We start from the raw sequence: 15,748 nt of genomic DNA, 5'->3' as shown, positions 1-15,748 counted from the left end.
ACAGCTTTTCAAAGTGGACATCGCTGCATCTGACATCCCCCCTTCTTCCCTTTCCTATGCATCGAAACATCCTCTGCCCACAGAAACCCTGCCCAAGCATGACCATTACCTGCCAAGCTTGCACCCTTTCTAAAGTCTTCAGGGTTGCAAATTTGGCCCTTTATAATCTCACCTTGCCTTGCCAACCTCCTCTTCTCTCCCACAAGCTTTATGAGGCTGCCACTCTTAGCTTCCCAGGCAGAGGCTGGGGGTCAACCTTTAGTGTCCTTCCTCAGATGCTATCCATCTTGAAACAAGATCTCTCCCTAGGACATGGGGCTTGCTAGTGAGCACCATCACTAGCGTGGTGCTCAGTCTTTGCCTCCCCAGCACTGGGTGTACAAGTGTGCACCCCCACATCCCTCTTTTCATGTGGGTGAGCGGCCAGAACCGAGGCTCTCATACTTGCACATCAAGCATTTTACACCGTGACATCCTCCCACCACAGTCTCTCGGATCCCTGAAAAGCTAGCCCAGTGTTCCAGTGAGCAGCCATAGACCTTCCACTACACAACCCAGTCTTACAGTATTCCTGGTAACTGGAGTGTCCCCTGCTCTAGGGTGAAGGCTCTTTAGGGAGGCAGGCTGTGCCTCACTCAGTTGCAGCCATGCCCTGGTCCCCAGGCATGTTCTGCCAGGGAAGGAGAAGAAGAAGGAGGAGGAGGAGGAGGAGGAGGAGGAGGAGGAGGAGGAGGAGGAGGAGGAGGAGGAGGAGGAGGAAAAAAAAGAAGAAGAGAGGAGGAGGGGGAGGAGGGGAGGAAGAGGGGGAAGAGGAGGAAGGAACAGGGGGAGGAGGAAAATAGAGAGTCTCTCTGTCTCTGTCTGTCTGTCTGTCTCTCTCCCTCTCTTGGCTTGTCTGCTCAGGCTAAGGAAGGGTTTTCAGTCCCAGAACATTCTTTCTCAAACATGACCTTCACTGTTTGCTCTCTATCTCTGTTTCTTCAGTCTTGTCTTCCTTTTTCAGTGCCAAGGAGAAGGACCCAGGGGAAGCAGGGGATGAGAGTTGTGAGCATGAGAATGGACCACAGACAGCCTGGGCCTGCCGAGTGGCCTGACACCTTTCTAGTGCTCTCTGGGCAATGCCTTGCTGGTTGAAACAATTGACATTATTATTATTGTTGTTGTTGTTGTTGGCAGCCTAAGCTTCTGGGAACTCTGGCTGTTAGCCTTCTTTCCAGTCTGCTCACAGTTCCGTATTCTACAACTTGTGCAGGGCAGGGCAAGCTGAGGTTGTTTACAAATCTGCTTAAGTCAGTTCAGGTGTGTTTGCTATTTTAACAACAACAACAACAACACACACACACACACACACACACCAGACCTTTGTTTTGACATTAGTGGGAAAGCTGAATTAATCTACTAGAAACCACAGCTACAGATTGCAAATTTTGACCTTCTCCTTGGCTAGTGATGGGTGATGGGTCACTCTTTGGGGAGACTGGACAGTAGCAGAGAGCTATGGTGCCCACAAGCTCACAAGGGGGGGAGAATTAACACTGCACAGTTGTTAAGTGAGGGAGTCTGGTAGGTGGGTGCGTATTTTGACTTGGGAGATGGTCAGGTCACATCGGGAATATCAGGATATAACCTCACCATACGTTGAGGACCTTCTGTACCGATGAAATTATTGTTGAGGGTGGCTGTGTCTCTGAAGACATTGCTAAACGGCTTGGAACAAGCTAATGAGTAAAGGAGAGTTGAGTGAGGTAATTGGTGGTGAATTTGTTACAGATGAGGCACCTGGAGAAAAGCAATGAGAACATAGGAGGGGCCAATATTCAAACTGGATGGTTTGTTTAAGGAAAAAAAAAAAACAAACTCAAGTCCTTGGGATTGACAGCCCTTACTTCATAGGCTGCTGCATGAATGCCTCTTGGCATAACTTATGCTCATGCAGAGCGGTGGTTCTCAACCTCCCTAACGCTGTGACCCTTGAATACCGTTCCTCATGTAGTGGCGACCCTCAACCAGAACATTATTTTCGTTGCTACTTCCTAACTGTAATTTTGCTACTGTCGTGAATAGTAACACAAGTGTCTGTGCTTTCTGATGGTCTTAGGCCAACCCCTTTGAAAGGGTCATTCGACCCCCCCAAAAGGGGTCACAACCCGCAGGTTGAGAACAGCTGATGTAGAGGTCTTACAGCAGGTGCATGCCGCGCCACCTGAGTTTCACTGTACTAGCTCCTGCGATGAACCAACAGAATTCTGCATTGTGCCAGATAAAGAACTGTCTGCTCTGAACAAAGCACCCCCTCCCCGACCCCATCTCGGCTTCTTGGCTCACAGACAGCCTGTGGGATTGGGGCAATCAAGCAGGATGCTTGGCATGCCACCTGCCTCCCCCCACCCCCCCCAAATTCCTGGTGAGCCAGTGGGGGCAGCAGCTACTTCGACAAAGCATTTTCTACTGGTCAAGTGTGAAACTCAAGAGATGTAGGGGGTGGCTCCCCGGGTACGGATGCTTGGTGGCCAGGCTCAAAGACCTCAGTTCGAATCCCCAGAGCCCACATAAACCGCTACACGTGGATATGTGTGGGTGTGCATGGCTGAGTATTCCCACAACTCTGGCGAAGCGAGGAAGGCTTCCTGAGCTCCCTGGTCACTGGGCTAGCTCCAGGTTTGCTGAGGCACCCTGGATCTGGCTTCCACGTGCATACAAGCGGGTGTCCCCTCTACACCCATACAAACCCACATTCACATACACCTCTCACTCCTCGCCCCCAATACACAGAACACGGAGGAAGTAACACAGATTTTGACTGTGGGTTTCAGGAAGGTAGGATCACCCCAGGAAATTTTCCACCTAGGCAGGAATGGCCAGACAGGTTCGGGAGCATTGAGAGAGGGCTACAGAGCTGGTGTCGCAGTGCTGACCACGAGCCCAGACGTCTTGGACATCTAGCCTGCCTCTCTGCTCCTCGCGCCGCCCTGGGAACCTTGCTTCTGGCCGTTAAGGGTTTGTACAGACTCATAGGTAACTTTCTTAGAGCTCCGGCTCCGGTGACCTCTAGTGGTGATAGCCAGTCCTGCAAGAAGCTCTCCGGGGACTCTGAAACGCGTTGGCTTGTCCTGTTTGTTTGCTTGTTTCTACTAAAACCAGTTATCTCAGCCTGGCTTCACTCGGATATCCTTACTCTCGTGTGTCACCGTGAAAAGAATGCATCGCGTCTAACATACCAGACGGGAAACAGATTCACGTTCTGTTAAGACACAAGGAACTGGGTCAGTGAGACTCCGTGGGTGAAGGTGTTTGCTGTAGCTGACAACCTGAGTTCAGTTTCGGGAATCCATGCGGTGGAAGCAGAGAACTGACTCCTGACGGTTGTCCTCGTGACACACCATGAGTGTAAAAACTTTTTTGTTTTGTTTTTTAAAACATATCTGAAACTGCTTTATTTCAGTGTACACAAAACCTCCATTTCTGCAGTCACCATGACGACAGCACCTGCTTATGCTGAGCTTACCAAATAGCAGGGACCTTACCATTGCGGACTACACACAGTCCTCAGTAGGTTTGGTTTGGGTCCCTATTTTGCAAATGGAGGGAGTTGTGCAAGTCATTCCTCCTCGCTGGGCACCCAAAAGGGCTCCGGAGATGGCTGAGTCAGTTGAACCTTGTCTTCTTGACTGCTGGGGCTTTTATCATCTAACCTGCCATTGCCAACCTGATGGGGTCACCCAGGAGAGGAACTTTCGGGCATGCCTGTGAGGCTGTTTCCTGGATGATTTAACTGTGGAGGGGAGACCCAGCCTAAAGGTGGATAGCACCATTTCGAGGGGAGGTCCTGTTCTAAACACAAACAAGACAGCCAACTGAGTACCAGGAAATCAGCCTTCTCTGTACCCTGACTGCAGATATGGGCTGCCTCAGCCTCCTGAAGCTGTGCCTTTCCACCAGGAGAGCCAAAGAAACCCGAAAGTCTTTCTGGCTAGGCCTCCCACCCCACACACAGCAGTGAAGACAGAAACGAGCCCAATATCCCTCCCAACCTGTTCAACCTTCTTGCTCATCTTCATCCACACTCCTTCTCCCATCATGCCACTTTTCCTGCTGGGCCAGCAAGACTGTGGCTTGGTCAGGTCTGTGACACAGATGCTAACACAGAGTATGCCCTTAATCAGTGTTTATGGAATGAATGAAAGTTTCCCATCCTTGACCAATCAAACTCATGCTTTTCCTGAATTCTCCGTTTCAGGCTCACCTCCTCCTGGGGAGAGCACCATCGTTTGGTAAGAATTGGCATCGTTGTAGTTAGTAATACCACTGTCAGCCTCTACCATGCCTGGGACAACATCCCCAAACTGTGCTCACAAACAGTGTTCACAAACATTTCCTGTTTTACTTAGTCTCAACTGAGCAGAACCAAGCAATGATCTCACTCTGACTTTAATACGAGGGCCTAAGGTATAGGGAGGTTAGGAAACAGACCTAGATCACACAAGAGTGGGACTGGATGATTCTGGGGGTCCTCTTTGCCCAATTTTCTCCTGGGAAGCTGACTTTCTGGCTAAACTGTTCCTTTCTTTTTATATCCCGCACCCTGATTTTTCCCACCGAGACACAGGAATGCAAAATGATTTGATGTTAAGGGGATCCTGAAATAATCTGCTGTTTCCATCTCTGCTGAGGCTGCCCACTAATATTATGAAATGGAGGGTCTGTGGAGAAAATTCTGAAAGGGAGAGAAACCTGTCCCGTTGTACTAAGGGTGAGATGGTTGGTTATATTTTACTCTTATTTTGATTCCGATGTCAGGTCTGACTCCACCTCCTGGCTCCTGCCTGAGGGGCACATGCTGGGCGGAACTGGGCTATAATTATTCAAATGAGATGGGCCACCCTGAGCAGTCTTGCAGCCTTGAAGCGTTTGTTTTACGGACAAACGTAGCTCCTGTTCTGAGATGGAAGCCTTGCTGGACCAAACTGCGTAGGAAACAGCCGTTTGCCCACAACGGTGGCCCAGGACAGATGAGCAGCAGATGACATCCTGTCCTTCACCTGAGCGCATCCTCTCGACTTCTCACCTCAGTCGGCAATGCCTCACTCGGCTGGCCTCTCCGGGCTGTTCTCAGTGGCCTGCGTGCATCCCACAAGGCTATGCTTCAGAACGGCAGCTTATGCTGTGGGTCTCCAGGACAAAGTTCCCCGCCCCCAGTCCCTGCAGCTGCAGCTGCTGTCCTGTAATTCTCAGCTCTGCAGAGATGCAGGGGAGAAGCTCCTGGGCTCATTGAGTGCCTCCGTCCTCAGCAGAGCCATTGACTAGACGGTACTAGCGGCTGCAAGGATGCCAAGCAAAGGGAGCGGGCGCTGCTGCTAGGGAAGACCATGCATAAGAGCAGGAAAGGGAATGGGCTGGAGTCACTTGGATCTAAGTTCAAACCCTACTGTTTCCAGAATGATGTTGTTCTTCCTGAGGACCACAGGTGGCTTCCCAGCACCCATATCCAGGCTCAGAATAGCCTGCAACTCCAGCTTCAAAGGATCTCATGCCCTCTTCTGGCCTCTATGTGCACTACACAGGCATGGTACACATACACAGACAAGCAGGCACACACACATAGATGAAAATAAACAACTTTAAATGTTGTGTGGCAAACTACAAAAAGGAACCAGAACAGGAATGAAGCGTAGCTTAGCACACGTGAGGCTGTGGGCTCCATCTTAGGGCTGCAGGAGAAAACACCTCAACGCAAACGAAACAAACAAAAATATCTTAAGCAGTAACAAGATGTCATAAGTAAAGATTCACCGAGCACCACACGTGTCCTATGCCACAGATTTCACCCTGGGGGCAATGTGAATACACAGGGCAGACCAGCTGCTGCCCTCAGGGGTCTCACTGTCCACGGGGAATTCAGACAAACACAATCCTGTGAGGATGTGAAACTTCCTGGGTCCCAGGTTCTCTTCCTCAAGGTGAGGCCAATATAATTTCTTCAGAGGATTGGTTCTTGGAGAATATGACACGGGTATGACATGGGTCTTACTGGGCTCTGGCCGGGTAATAATAACCTTCAACTTCCCTGTTTCTCTAGTCCAAGGTGACAGCTGTCCATCCCTCTCTGGTCTGTCTGTCTCTTTCCTCCTAACTTTCAAGGATCAAAATTGCCAATGAAGTATAGTAAGTTTTTACAAGTATGTGAGAACGGAAAGAGCCAGGGAAAGACAGCTCCTTGATGCAGCCTTCTCTGATGCTATGTCCCTAGAAGGGGCAATAAAAGCCCCTCTCACACAGTGTCCCCATGGGGTTTTAGCTCGCCCAGCTCCACTGCACTGGTGATAAAACCTGTTCCCTTTGCCCCTTCTTGGGAGGACTGCACCTCTCAGTGCAGCCAAGACCCCCTTTTCCCAGCACCATGGTGACCAGGTGCTAAGCGTTTGTCTTCGGAACTCCTGGGAGTAATAGAAAGTGTGGGTCATATCAGCTCTTCTCACCATAGTCCGTGTTTTCAGGTTCCCAGCAGTTTGAAGGCCAGAAGTAAGGAGCCTGAAAAAGAACAGGTGGCATCAGAACCGGGGACACACAGGGGTAAAGCTGCGAGATTCAAGTGTGGGCAGATATACCCTGGCATAGACACCAGGCAGGCACGGTTTCCTCTTCTACTCCTCTGGAGAACTATCTCCCAAAGCCATTGGCTTAGACTTTGGCATAGCCCTGGCTCTCTGTCTCTGCTTAACCCAGGGGTTAAGTTAATGCATCGCTTAGATTTCCCAGTGCCTGGCTGTCCTACAGGTTCTAATCTGAGGTCACATGCTGGCGAGTAGGAGGAGCCAGCAGGCCTACCTGGAAACGGTAGAAAGTGCCATCATCCTTCATGGTGAGAACGTGATCTGAGATCGGGAAGATGTAGCCCTGGGCGGCAATAAGGCTCCCCAGGTGTATTGCTTCGACTGCAAGGAGAGAAAGGACAAGGAAGCAGGTCATTGGGTTACACATGCCCAGGGTTAGCAAAGGGAGACCCGAGGTCCTGTGTCATCCTCGAGAGCAGCGGTTCCTAACCGGTGGGTTGTGACCCCTTTTGTAGTCAAATGACCCTTTCAGAACACCAGAAAACACAGGTATTCACGTTGTGATTCCTAACAGTAGCAAAATTACAGCTGTGAAGCAACAACAAAAATATTTTTTTTTTTTTTTTTTTTGGTTGGGAGAACACCACAACGAGAGAAACTGTCTTAAAGGGTCGCAGGGGTAGGAAGGCTGAAAACCACTGCTCTAGAGGATGGTGCTGATGAAGCCTTCCCCTGCTGACGGTGGGGATGGAAGGAATCTGACAACTGAGAAGGACCGTGGTGTGTCTGACCTCCTCTGAGAAGCTGGCAATGCCTAACCACTCATTCCTCCACACCACAACCTTCCAAAACAAAGTCAGATCTAACCTCATGGTGTAGACCAAACAGTACCAAAAGAAGTGAGTTTTTTCACACAGGTCCTACCAGTGAATGGCTCTTGTGTTTTATCACCCTTGCCACCTAGGTGCCATCCTGTGGTCCAGGGGCTTCAGAATCAACTTGTGACATGATGGTCCCCTTGGTGAGGACAGGACCACTACTTCTTTGATGGACTAGGGGCAAGACCTCACTTTTCTAGGAAATCAGAGGAAGGACAATGGGGTGGGCAGTGCCATAAATGATAAACCTGATAGAAAAAAAAATGAACATTTCTGCCAAAATCAACCTGCTGCTTCCTTATCTCAGCCCCAGATGTACACAGATTTTCATTGGTAGTTAAGATTTTATCCTGAGAGGAGCCCACACAGGAGGGGGAAGATGGGACCTAAATGCTCCTATTATACCTAAGACCCTCCCCAAGTACTTCTTGTTGGTTAGAAGGTAAGTCCTGGGCATGGAATTAGACATGCTCTGAGGGCCTCTAAAGGGACCAGTTTTATAAGCTCTGCATTTTCAAGTCATGTGTCTTGTCTATAACCATAAGCTTTTCAACACTCACTACAGCCCATGTGCTTTGCTTTCTAAGAATCATCATCTCTCCTTGGAAGCTGTACCTATTGTGGGTGGACTCAGAATAAGTGATGTTTTATTTTACCCACTTCCTGATGACCAGTTTTCCTTTAAAATTTTATATGGCTGTCCCTATGTATCCATGTAGAATTTGTTTCAGGGCCCTCACGGAAAACAAAATATTTAGATGCTTAAGACTTGATATCAAATGGCAACACGTTTGAATAAACTGTACAGTCACCTGTAAGCTTCAAGTCACCTAGAGGTGACTTTGATGCCTAACACTGTCTAAATGCCATGCAAAGAGCTGCCAGTATATATACACTGTTATAGATTATATGTAAGTGTAATACTTAGGGAATAACAAAATGTCTCTATATGTTGAGCATAGATATACATTTTGTAACAAATATTTTCAACCCAATGTTAGTTGACTTCAAAGTTAAAGCTCTGGATACAAGGAAGCACAACTGTATGCTTCAAGAATGACAGGCCAGGTGTGACCACATGGGTCTACAGTCCCAGCACCCAGGAAGCTGAGGCAGGTGAATTGAGAGGCCGAGGCCATCCTGGGCTACATATAGTAAAATAAACCAACCAGCCAACCAAAACCCTAACACAAACAAAGGCAAGAATGGCAGGTCCAGCAAGAAGGACATCTCCATCATTTGCAAGATGAAAGAAGATAATGTTGTACCACTAACGCCAGGGCTAAAACTCTTATCGATGCTTTTACTTTGACAGATGTGGAAAAATCAACCTTAGCTGTCTAGCAGTGTCTTTTTTTTTTTTTTTTTTTTTTTTTCTGGAGCACCTCCTCCTATTAGACTGTGAAAACACATCTTCCTGCCTATCTTCTGGTGAAAGGACAGCTGTGGAAATTGTCTCATCGGTCAGAGTTTGTGCTGCCTTTCTGGTAGACTTTGCCTAATTGAAATGCACAATTAGAGTTGAAAAAAAATCACTTCTTCACTTCTTGCAGAAGCAGAAAACAGAAGGAGTTTTAGCAAATAATTAAACATCTTAATTGTGGATCAGGCAATCTAATTTTAAGAGCTGCTTTCTAGAAGGCTGTTCGGTGACAGGGCTACAACTTATCTGTAATTGCTCTGGCTAACGAGAATTCATCTCATTTCACACGCTATTGTGTTGAGCTCTTTGGCATTCTAAATAGTGGCTCATTTCCTCAAAGGGTGATTTCCACGTGACGATAGACATTCAGCAGAGAAAATAAATGACTTCTATCTGCAAATACAATGATCCCACATTCTGGAATCCATGATGATAAGCCTTCTCTTCAAGACCGACCAGGGACCACTGGAGGAGTCACGGCACATGTACCAACACCTGGAGAGGTAAGGGCAAGGTCAAGGGTCAAGTACCTGGGTCCTCAATGGAAAGGTTCTTCATAAGCCACTGCACAATGTCAGTACCTGCAATGACAAAGAAATTTCAGCTCTGAAGATCTCATGGGTAGCAGAAGAGACATCTTCACCAGAGTTGTAAGCCCAGTAGCACATCACCTGACAGCTGGATAATACTGCCATCTTCCCACGCTAACCAGCCTTTCCCATCCACGGGAATGTTGCCACAGTTATAATTCAATAATTGTTATCCCTCCTTATCCTCCTTCTTTAGTGGAGGCAGGCTTTCATGCATCCCAGGCTGGCTTTGAACTTTCTGTATAGCTGAGGAGGGTGAGATCCCAACCCCGAACCACCACCACGTCTACTTATTGTGCTGGGGACAAAACCCAGGGCTTCATGCATTCCAGGCAAGCAGGCTGCCAATGAAGCTGCGCACCCAGCCTATACTTAAATTCTTTTACAAACAAAACAAAACACAAACTTGCCAGTTTTCCCTGTATTTCTAGGGAACATTTATCAAGAACTTTCTAGGGACACAGATTTCAACGGCTCCCCCCAAGACAGGCTAGTAAAACCTTAGCACACCTTCTCCCAAAGCATTCTTTTCTCCAGCATAATGTCCTTACTGAAAAGGACAAACCATCTCAGTTGACCTCAGAGGTTCCTGGAAAACTCACTTTCTTTATACAAGAGTCCATTCTGAACCTACTACATATACCCGCATCTACAGAGGCTACTTCTGGCCTTCACCAATAGTTTCTCCTCTTTCCTCTGGGCCCCGGCCACCTCACATTTGCGAGCTCCTCGAAGGTGGCTGCGGATTGAACTGTGCTAATCGTATTATGTAAGTAGCATGACCTATACCACTTGCCCCATCCAGCCTTTGAAAACTCCCTTGTGGACCATCCACACCTCCATGCTCTTCCCTTACTTAGCTGGGAAACTGAGTGAAGCAGAGATACAGTAAGGAAGGGGTGATGGATCTTACCATGAAAATTAATGGCTCTTTGGAGTCCTTGTGGGAAGTCCTGCCTGCTTTCGAAATAAACACAGCTCTTAGGAACTCATGGACTCCCTGCTAGCCAGCATGTTTAAGATGCACATCACGCCTTAGCAGAAATTCGATCCTTTTACTTTTTCCTGTTGGTTTTGCCTTCTGATGACAGAGGAGTGAACCTGAACCCAGAACTTCATCACTCAGATTTTGGGCAGTCCTCCCATCAACCATCAGTGTCATCATTCCCAGTGTGACGGACCTGGACTCATCCCGTGGCTTGGCCTGGAGGTCCTCGCAACTGGCCACGGTCTCCTGAATAAGCTCCCCTTTACCATCTTCCTTTAAAAAGACATAGCTAGGGCCTGCGTTCCAAGAGCAGCTTAGCTCACACGAGAGTGTGTAAGGAGCGGAGGGGTCCCAGAGTGAGTGAAGTGATAAGTCCTGGGTGCATGCGTGTTGTTGAACACAGGCACAGGCATGGCAAGGACCCTGTGGAGCCAGAAAAGCCTTCCCCCTGGTGGGGCTCAGAAGCATAGCAAAGTCTTCTTTTTTGGGGGAGGGAGTCCAGTACAAGCAATTGACAACTGTGCATAAAAGCTAGCAACTGTGTCTTTCTCTTCCTAGGCATCTATCTACAGCTTGAGACAGTCCCTGACGGACAACTCTTATGAAGACTGGCTATTCTTCCTCCCCGTGCTGTACATAACTAACACACAGAGGATCTGGGTCGCTGGGGTGTCTGTGCAGCTCCGCCAGAGTGCACACCCCCTATCTGACCCAGCTTTTCTGTCCTTGTGTCTCTGTGGCTGTCTTCTTTCCGTCCCTTTGCCTCCCCAGTCAGGGTATCGGGACCCGTGCCTTGGAGTAGGTAACAGAAGTGCAAGAACCCAGTTATCTGCAAGATACAAAACACCCCATCAATCCACCATGTTGCCCAAGGATTTCATTTCACACTGGTGTGTGGCTTCATCATTTCTTGTGGAATGTTTGTTTGATGGAAAATAGGCTGAAAGGACCAACCTTACCAGATCGGAGTCAAGAGGGCATCCGGGGCCCTGGTGTGTGTCTGAGGGTGGGAGCGGGGTCTGCTAATCCAGTGCCTGACTGAATTAGTAGCCAGGGGAATGAGATCCAGCAGAGGGATACCCTTTTCCTAGGAGTCAACTTTTTCAGACATCTGGCCGTTGACTTGATTTACCCGGCTGGCTGGACAGCCTGGACATGTGGTCTCTGTGTGGCTCCGTAAAACAGTGCAGCAGGGCTGCCTGAGCCCTACCCTTGTCCTCCTGGGCTTTTACCCAGGGCCAGCCCTCATTGACAATGCCGTTTCCACACACTTCAGCCTCCAAAGAAAGACTCGGAAGCTCCCCGCCCTTGCTTCCGGACTGTGTCTACGAGCTGAAGTTGAATGTAAAAACACTCGAGCGCCTTCACATCCTTTGAGAGGGAGTCCACTTGTGTAGCTGTGTGTGCCTGTGTGCATTTGCTCACTTCCCCCGAATTACAGAAGTTCTGTATTTGTCCTAGGAAACACAGAACAGAACAAACATGAAGCAAGAACCGTAATCCCAAATTGGGGGTGGGGGAAAGGCACCAACCTGTTTTTTTTTTTTTTTTTGTTCCCCCTCAAAGAAAAATAGTTCTTTTCTGTGGGTTGCCTGGAAACTGTGAGGCTTCCAGTATCACTCCTGCTGTCCCCGGGGCCTGCGGATTATCTTTCCACTGAGCTTGCTCAGCCATTATTTATCACCTGCCAAGATTGATTGCTCACCCTGGGACAATGACAGCCCTTCCTTTCCCCTGCTAATTACTGTCATCATTAATATCCATGTCACTAATTAGTATTCATTCACATTGAAACTCCTTCCCTGCTATCCTACCCACCACCACCCCCAACCCCCTAGCACCATTGTCTGAATTGCTACCCACTTTGGGCACTCAGTTCCTGGCCCAATTGTTCTCTGGCTCCACCGTGCCCTGGTCACACTCACTGATCAACAAGATCACAGTTAAAAACTTCTCTTGTAAGGAAGATAAAGTCACAAGGGTCCTCTTCCCTTCTCCTCCTAACACTCTGAGGACCACAGAGCTGGGTATTGTGTCATGGTACAGTGACCATGACAGTCCCCATGCCATGTGGGGACTGTTAAGCTATTATTCCTGGCTATCCCGGGCAAGGGTACTTCATCTGCTGTGCCATCGCTCCGCTGTGCCCCTCACATACTGTGGGCACCATCCTGTGGCATGCAGAAAGCATGCTAGAAGATGCTCAGGGATGGGCGGAAACACACACTCTTTTTTTCTGGGAGTGGTGCTATTTCCGGCTTCTGGGGACTGATTCACTAGTGGCCCACTCCAGGTTTGGGGCTAGAAGTGAACCACAGCAATCAGGGAAGAAGAATACATCAAAATATGAAAATGCTCCAATCAGACATCACAGAGCCAGGCAGGAGCAGTCTGCACAGCGACGGGAGCAAGCATCTGCCTTCTCATTTTTGTCTTTCCTCTCTCTCCACCAACCCCAGCGACCATCCTCTCCTTCCTCCTCCACAGAGAATTTGAAGATTCTTTTCTGTTCTATCACAAAACAACTTCTGCTTTCAGTTTCCACTCTTGAATCTGAGATCTTACCTTGGCAACATGTCTTATGGGGACTTAAAGACTGCTAACACCCACAACATAACACAGGAAGCCGAGTGCATTCCGGGAGGCCACAACACTGACCTGGAAGCTGTCTTTCTGAGGCCAGTGCCTGTGTATGTCTCTCCCTTTCTGTATGTGTTATGTATGTGTTGTATTTGTTCACGAACAAGTATTTACACATGCATTTGTATGTCAGAGATGAATGTCACTGTACTCTTCACCTCGTTCTTGAGACAGGGTCTCTCTCTCTCACTTTCTTTCTCTCTGTCCTGAAACGGTTTCTCTGTGTAGCCCTGGCATCTGTCCTGGAACTCACTCTATAGACCAGGCTGGCCTCAAACTCAGAGACCTGTGTGCTTTTGCACCCCAAGTACTAGGATTAAAAGAGTGTGCCACCACTGCCCGGAAAAGATAAGATCTTCTACTGAACCTGGGGCTCATCTAGTCAGCTGGGCTGGCAGGCTGGTTGGCTGGCTGCCCCGTGAGCTACAGGGGAGCTGCCCGTGTCTGCTTCCCCAGTGCAGGAATTGTAGGCACATGATCACATCCAGCTTTTAAGTGAGTCTTGGAGATCTGAACTGTATCCCCATGCTTGTGTGACAAGCACTTTAGCAACTAAGCCATAACCACAGCCTCACCAAAAGTAATTTGTCAACTCACAGTACAGGAACATCCGGGAACTACACCAGAAGGTACCCAAGAACTCTCTACTGCATGTGTTCTGTATCCCAGTATTTAAGTACGTGTTTATTATCATCGGTTGCACGCTGTGCTTCACACGCTTTGTAGTGTATCTTTCTACTGTATCTTTTACATATTAACATATTTATTGAATAGAGATTAATATAAAATTCCTCTAACAAGAAAGTCAATAAACCATGGCTCATTCATCCAATAAATATTTACTGAACAACTACTATGCGGAGTGGGGAAAAAAAGCACACTATGAAGAGTATATATGGCGAAATGACACTTTTTTACAACAGGAAAGTATTTCTGTTTTATTAGTTACACACTTATACACGTGCATACAGAAATGAGAAATAATAGTTCTAGAAATAATTTAAGTTTTTAACTTTAGGCTATCTTGGACAGAGGAGAGACATCAAATTACTACTTCATTTCTGAACTATTTGAAGTTTATAGCACAACCTCTATGTTTTGCAAAGAAATATTTTTTTTTTTTATTTTCAAAAATGGAGAGGGCAAGAGTTGGCCTCCTGCCAATCGTGGTGGTACACACCTTTAATCCCAGAACTTGGGAGGCAGAGGCAGGCAGATCTCTGAGTTCGAGGTCAGCCTGTTCTACAGAGTGAGTTGTAGGACAGCCAGGGCTACACAGAGAAACCCTATCTTGAAACACAAACAAACATACAAATAGCCTCTCAGACCAATGCAGAGGGGACAAGAGGGACTCTTGAGTAGCTTCTGTTTTTGTCCTCTTGGAAGCAGATAATGATGAAAAAATTGAGGTGTCTCCGGCATGGATGTTTTGAGACAGGGGTCCCATGTAGCCCAGGCTGGCCTGTAACTGACTATGTAGCCAGGGTGACTGACTTCTGCCTCTATCTCCTGGGGGCTGGGATGATTGCTGCCATCACCCCCAGTTTCTGCAGTGCTGAGGGTCACACCCAGGGCTTTGTGCTTGCGAGCAACCTATCAACTGGCCTGCATCTCCAGTCTCAGCAGAGGGAGGCTCGCTCATGATGCTGACCACTGCCCCTGAACACACACCCTGGCCACCTGTTGTCCCTGGACCTATAAGCAGACTTCCGTAGACACCATGGGGATGTGTAGGAAAAGCCCTGTGGCAAGGCAAATTCCTTATTTGTGTCTGTTTACGTACTTGGTATTATAACAGTGACCCCTCAAGCTTAGTGCCCAGGCTGTGTGAACTCTAGGTTAACACAAACTAGATTTGAGTGAGCCCCCAGTACTTAAGGGAGCTTCGTTTCTGGCTCATAGGGGAATGGTATAAAATCATATTAAATCTTCAGGTGTGGCAGGGCCTTTGGTTAGGACACTCCCACTCAGACATTAAGACCCTAGGAGGTCTTAATGTGGGCTACTTTTCCCAAAGCGTTGCATCAGCTGCAGTCTCTGCAAAGATGACAAAGACTGATTACATGAACGGCAATCATCTGCAGATGGCAGGGTTCTGGAAACCTAGTAGACATACAGCCATGGTACCAACAGCTGAAGCAATCGGTAAAATGATTTCAGTCCCACTATTTCTCAAGGCCAGGATTCCATCCACTGAGGTTTTAACGTACCTGCTTAGGGTCTCTGAGAACCTGTGAGCACCTGCAACAGGGGAGCGGCTCCATGCCACTTACCAGGTAGTGTCAATGCTTGGAGGGGCAGTGACATTCACTTTCTGAGTGCCCGTTGTAGAGCAGGCATTTGTTCCTGTTATCATGGATAATACTGATAATAATTATGCAAAAATATTGCCATTATAGTACCCATTTAAAAGATCAGGCCCAGAGAAGCTCAAGGCCACATATTAGAATCTATTACACTGAGAGCCAGAATCCAGGCATTCTTATGCCAAATTTCTTCCCATCTTCCCATTCTGGCTGTCTTATAGCTAATGAAGATTTCCAGTAACATGCAGGTAAAATATTTGAGAAATGAATATTTTGCATTGAACTTTTCCCTGAAGCAGAGGAATCAACTTAATGATTGATGCTATTGCCAACTATTAAGATAACCTCATTTTACTTTTGAAACCCCACTCA

General features: G+C 47.9%; 1 protein-coding gene across 17 annotated transcripts in view; it reads right to left on the bottom strand.

Moving 5' to 3' along the window:
* The window catches only part of Rgs6 (regulator of G protein signaling 6), a 509,370-nt gene that overhangs the window by 91,438 nt on the left and 402,184 nt on the right, over positions 1 to 15,748 (bottom strand). For all 17 annotated transcript variants that reach the window (XM_060387814.1, XM_060387808.1, XM_060387807.1 and 14 more), the window contains 3 exons: positions 9,383 to 9,433; positions 6,826 to 6,932; positions 6,477 to 6,528 (listed from right to left, as the gene is read on the bottom strand). In XM_060387814.1, the coding sequence (XP_060243797.1) occupies positions 6,477 to 6,528; positions 6,826 to 6,932; positions 9,383 to 9,433 (210 nt within the window). The remainder of the gene's footprint in view (positions 1 to 6,476; positions 6,529 to 6,825; positions 6,933 to 9,382; positions 9,434 to 15,748) is intronic.

Source organism: Meriones unguiculatus, chromosome 7, assembly GCF_030254825.1.
Source record: "Meriones unguiculatus strain TT.TT164.6M chromosome 7, Bangor_MerUng_6.1, whole genome shotgun sequence".
NCBI classification, from domain to species: domain Eukaryota; kingdom Metazoa; phylum Chordata; class Mammalia; order Rodentia; family Muridae; genus Meriones; species Meriones unguiculatus.
Note: the sequence above shows the minus strand (reverse complement) of the source record. Positions and strands in the feature narration are given on the sequence as shown.